Source organism: Carassius carassius, chromosome 35 (assembly GCF_963082965.1).
Source record: "Carassius carassius chromosome 35, fCarCar2.1, whole genome shotgun sequence".
Taxonomy (NCBI): domain Eukaryota; kingdom Metazoa; phylum Chordata; class Actinopteri; order Cypriniformes; family Cyprinidae; genus Carassius; species Carassius carassius.
In genome coordinates this window covers 212,501-217,500 of record NC_081789.1, presented here as the reverse complement: position 1 = coordinate 217,500, position 5,000 = coordinate 212,501, and the positions used below count along the sequence as shown (strand labels likewise).

General features: G+C 45.4%; 1 protein-coding gene across 1 annotated transcript in view; it reads right to left on the bottom strand.

The window, feature by feature from the left end:
• LOC132115852 (low-density lipoprotein receptor-related protein 6-like) overlaps positions 1–5,000 on the bottom strand; it is a 27,983-nt gene that overhangs the window by 565 nt on the left and 22,418 nt on the right. Inside the window, exons 17-23 of the mRNA XM_059524227.1 lie at positions 4,827–4,952; positions 4,093–4,329; positions 3,902–4,012; positions 3,503–3,733; positions 3,296–3,432; positions 865–962; positions 1–793 (exon numbers count right to left, since the gene is read on the bottom strand). The exon at positions 1–793 is cut by the window's left edge and continues 565 nt beyond it. Of these exons, the coding sequence (XP_059380210.1) occupies positions 493–793; positions 865–962; positions 3,296–3,432; positions 3,503–3,733; positions 3,902–4,012; positions 4,093–4,329; positions 4,827–4,952 (1,241 nt within the window). The 3' untranslated portion in view covers positions 1–492. The remainder of the gene's footprint in view (positions 794–864; positions 963–3,295; positions 3,433–3,502; positions 3,734–3,901; positions 4,013–4,092; positions 4,330–4,826; positions 4,953–5,000) is intronic.

Genomic DNA, 5,000 nt, shown 5'->3' with positions numbered 1-5,000 from the left:
AAAATTTACAAATTTATTTTAATACAAAGCTCCATGGCATAACCAATAAACACTGTATAGAAAATATATAAATATGTTTTCTTTTTCTTTTTAAATGTACAGAGAGCCACCAGACCCGAGACAGACGCCCACGTGTTTCTCTCTGGTCAAAGTCAGCGCCACCGGCTATATACACGGATGCCATGGGCGGAGCTTAGAGGGCGGGGCTCAGGACTAGTCCGTGCAGGGCGGGGCTTACACGGTGGTGGGCGGGGCTCAGGATGAGTTTGTGCAGGGCGGGGCTTACTTGGCAGTGGATGGGGCTCAGGACGAGTCCGTGCAGGGCGGGGCTTACTCAGCAGTGGGCGGGGCTCAGAACGAATCTGTGCAGGGCGGGGCTTACACAGTGGTGGGCGGGGCTCAGAATGAATATGTGCAGGGCGGGGTTTACGCAGGGTAGGCGGGGCTTAGGATAAATCCCGGCAGGGCGGGGTTTACGCAGGGTGGGCGGGCTCAGGATGAGTCTGTGCAGGGCGAGGGTGGAGGTGGGTACAGGTGGTGTGAGTAGCTGCGCTCTGTGAAGGGCGATGGTGGGCAGCTCTCACAGTTCTCCTCCGCAGACAGGTACTGGCTCCGAGGGGTGGGCGGCGGCGGCAGCGGCTCCGAGTCGTAGTTCAGGTCACTCGTGTAGCCCTTGACCGCGGCGCTGGACGTGTGCGGAGCTCTTCGGCCCGGCGTGTAGTCGCTGTCGCACACGTCTGTGCTGCAGGGCGTCGTCGGGGGGGCGAAGTGGCGGTAACTGTACGGTCTGTAGCTGTAAAACACTCCGAGTCAGACACAGAATCATAAACACTACACATCCGTGTGACGCGTGTGGTCCATTACCTGTACGATCGGTGCGTCGACGGGCTGTTCGAGGAGTAACCCAACTCCATCGTGTACTGTGACCTCACTGTGGCGGGAGACGGGGGGGGATTCAGGATCTAGAATCATGGGAGAGAAAATACATTTACATGTAAATTAGTTTTTTAAAACCAAATTTAACTATAATAAGTAATAATAAATATAAAACTAAAACTAAAGATATAATACAATTAATTTATTCAATATATAACATGTACTGAAACTAGTTTACAGTATGTGTAGAAAAGAATCCGCATCCTTTAAAATAATCACATTTTATTGCTTTGCAGGCTGAGATAATAATGGACACAGTTTTTGTTTAATCCAGCTGTATTTACTCTTAGTGCATCTTATAACATCCAGGTGAAAGATAAAACACCAACATGTAAGAAAAAAAAAAGACGATTCAATGGGCCTCATTCATGAAACTTGCGTAAATATACGGGTAAATTCGGAGTAATTTCCACATAAAACAGACCTTCTCCAAAACTCTTCGGATTAACAAAATCTTTGTAAACATCAGATCTGATAGTTAAATGTTTATGTTAATGAATTACGATCATTGGTAAATGGGGCGCTCGCGCACGCTCATTCACAATTAGCATAATCTCCACCTATGAATTACAGCTACGCAAATTGTGTGTCCAGGAACGCAGCGAAATATTCTGGTCTACTTTCTCCAGTATATTGCATAAATGCAAAAGAGACTAGGCCATATGCCTAATCAACCGCCAAAGTGTTTTTAGTCATCTGAAAAATGTCAGGCGCTTTTCTAAAAATGACCAGTTGGTGGCTTGAGATCACTTTGGTGGCACAGAGTTTTTCCATCCAAGATGCTTCAGTTGATACGGTATGGAATATTAATGGCGCCAACGTATTAGCCAACTCATATCTCAATTTTAAGAATTTTACTAAATATAATACAGCAGTAACCAGTAATACTGTATTTACTCACCAGTGAGCAGGTGTACATTTCTTTCGTATCAACTAACATCTTGAAAATTCAAACATTTTCATGAATTCGAAAGTTTGTCAGAAAACGGTTTAGGAACCATTTACACAAAAATTAGTTCTGTTCGTGTTTCATGAACGAGGCCCATTGAGTTGGAAAAAGGATCACTCCTTTTTTGTTTAACCACCGTTAGCTTTAATTACAGCCTTTAGTCTGTTGGGATGTCTTTACTGACTTTATAATATTTGCCCACTCTTCTCTGCAGAACTGCTCAGGTTCAGCTCAATCTGATGGTGAGTCTTTGTGTAATGCAGCCACAGGTTTTCAGTGGAGTTTAAGGGCTCTGACGAGTCCATGCAAGACATTCAGCTTGTTCTCCATCAACCACTGTGTGCTCGGTTTTGCCGTGTGCTCTGGGTCATTGTCATATTGGAAGGTAAACCTTCTTCCTATTGACAGCTTTCTGGCAGATTTTCCTCAAGAATTTAGATTGTACTTAGCAGACCGTTACAATGCCGTCTACTTAAATGGTAAAAAAATCTTAGTTACCATCAGTAAATTATGGGGTGCCACAAGGATCCGTGTTAGGCCCTCTGTTATTTTCAATAAACATGCTGGCACTTGGCAACATCATTAAAAAACATGGAATTAGTTTCCACTGCTATGCTGATGATACTCAATGTTAAATATTTCATCATGACCAGATGCAATTTCTAAACTACCCAAGTCGACAAAATGTGTTAAAGATAAAAAACAATGGATGACCAGTAATTTTCTTCTATATGTTAGGTGACATTCTAGTAACTTGCTAATCATGCTAACAACATGCTAGGTATTTGATAATCATGCTAACAGCAGGGTAGTCACTTGCTAATCACACTAGCAACATGCTTGTTACTTGCTAATCATGCTAGCAACATGCTTGTTACTTGCTAATCATGCTAGCAACATGCTAGTAATATGATAATAATGCTAGAAACATGCTAGTAACTTGCTTATCATGCTAGGTATTTACTAATCAATGCTAACTACTGGGTAGTCACTTGCTAATCATGCTAGCAGCATGCTAGTTACGTGTCAATCATGCTAGCAACATGCTAGTAATATGATAATAATGCTAGAAACATGCAAGTATCTTGCTAGAAACATGTTATCAATATCTAATCTATCTATATTTTCAAACCTCAGGTTTCTACAACTACTTTAAACTTTCAGGCTACGCTCATTCAAACAGATGAAGACAGAATATGCATCCTATAAAATCTACAACATGTTACATTATAAACCAAGAAAATGTGAACCTGTAGAAGGGCAAACAAAAAACTTGTTACTTTTTTAATTGAAGCCTTTAAAGATTAATGAACACATTACATTGTTTTTCCTTTCCCAAACTGAAGGCCTCTTAAAATGATAATGACTTTTCCTGCACACTTTCACAGACAGAAGTGAGTGTTGACTGACCGGAGGGAAGAACGTGCCCTTGGTGCTGGACGAGCTGCTGGACGAGGCTCCGGTCACATGTGCTCGGTCATACGGAGGACCGCTGCTGCCTCCCATGATGCTCAGCGAGCCGATGACCGACTTCCCACGAGACATGCCTGAGAGAGAGACACAGGTCAGCAGGGGTCAGACACAGGTCAGGTGTACGGCGTGGTGTTCTGCGGTCACCTGGCAGCGAGCCGGTCAGAGAGCCGGGGTGAGGCACGTATCCCAGAGGCACCGGCGCCGGCCCGTGCACCACGAAGTCATTGGTCATGGTCTCGCCGTCGTCCTTCATCTGAGGACACAGGACACGCTGGCACACGAAATACACGGCACCCACCACGAACAGCACCATCACCACACCCACGATAGAGCCGATGGTGTTCGAGGGAGAGAAGGACGGCTCTTCTGTGGCGTCTGAGGAGGAAACACAGCTCAAGACCAAGGACAGAGGAGACAACAACACTTCAGTATGCCCTATAGACATACATCTCCATCAGATCAGATCTGAAATGGCTCATTTACTGGAGAACAGATCAGAAGTCTGGTGATAATTCTGCTGGAAATCAAGACAGAAACACGTACAGCAGCCGATCTCGTCAGAGTTGTCCGTGCAGTCCGTGTTGTGGTCACACTTCTTGTGCCGCCCGATGCACTGGCCGTTAGCGCAGGTGAACTGATCCATGGGACAGAGCACTGCAGAGACAGACAGGAAGTGAGGGTGAATCAGGCAGGAAGTTGCTCACAGACGGCGAGGATGGGCTGGCGACGGTTACCTTCACATTTGTTCTCGTCGGATCGGTCCTGGCAGTCGATCTCTCCGTTGCAGCGCAGAGTAATGTCCACACACTGCTTGCTGTCGCACTGGAACTCGTGGTCGGAGCAGACGGGACAGTCTCGCTCGTCACTGCTGTCGTCACACTCAGAGAAGCCGTCGCAGCGCCAGGCCTGAGGGATGCAGTCCACCTCGCCGGACACACACGAGAACTGCTCCGGAGAACACGTGGGCGGCTCTGAGGACCACACACTATATTTATCACTACTTCAACTGTATTTTATTAGCATTCATAGTATTATTGGAATATATATCAAATGCACTTTATTATTTATTATTTGCTGAAACCGTGATCCTTGGTGATTCATACAGTGCAAGTCAATGGCTGCTGGCACTTTGAGAGTAAAAAATATCAGGCAACACAGAATGAATCCCAGAGGCTCCTGATGATATATCGAGTTCTAATGAAGCAAGATGTTGTAAATAATGTTCAGTTTCGATCGTTGTACATCATAAGAACTCAATTTATCATCATGAGTCTGATGTTTAACTTGCACTGTATGAAAGATGGCCTGAGGGTGAGCAAATGAACAAATTTGCACAATGATTCCTTTAAGATCATTTTAAAGATTCACACCGTGTTTTCTGTACAACTCTCAAAGCTCTGTATGAGGGAGATTATGATGCGTGTTTGATGACTGAAGTGAGTGTGTGTGTGTGTGTGTGTGTGTGTACCTCCGCAGGAGAGCTCGTCCTGCAGCAGCACCAGGTGAACGGGACACGAGCAGCGCGTCGATCCGTCTCCCTTCACGATGCAGATGTGTGAGCAGCCGCCGTTATCAGAGGTGCAGGGGTGTTTATCTGCAGACACACACACACACATCAACACACGCCCCGCACACACTCTAC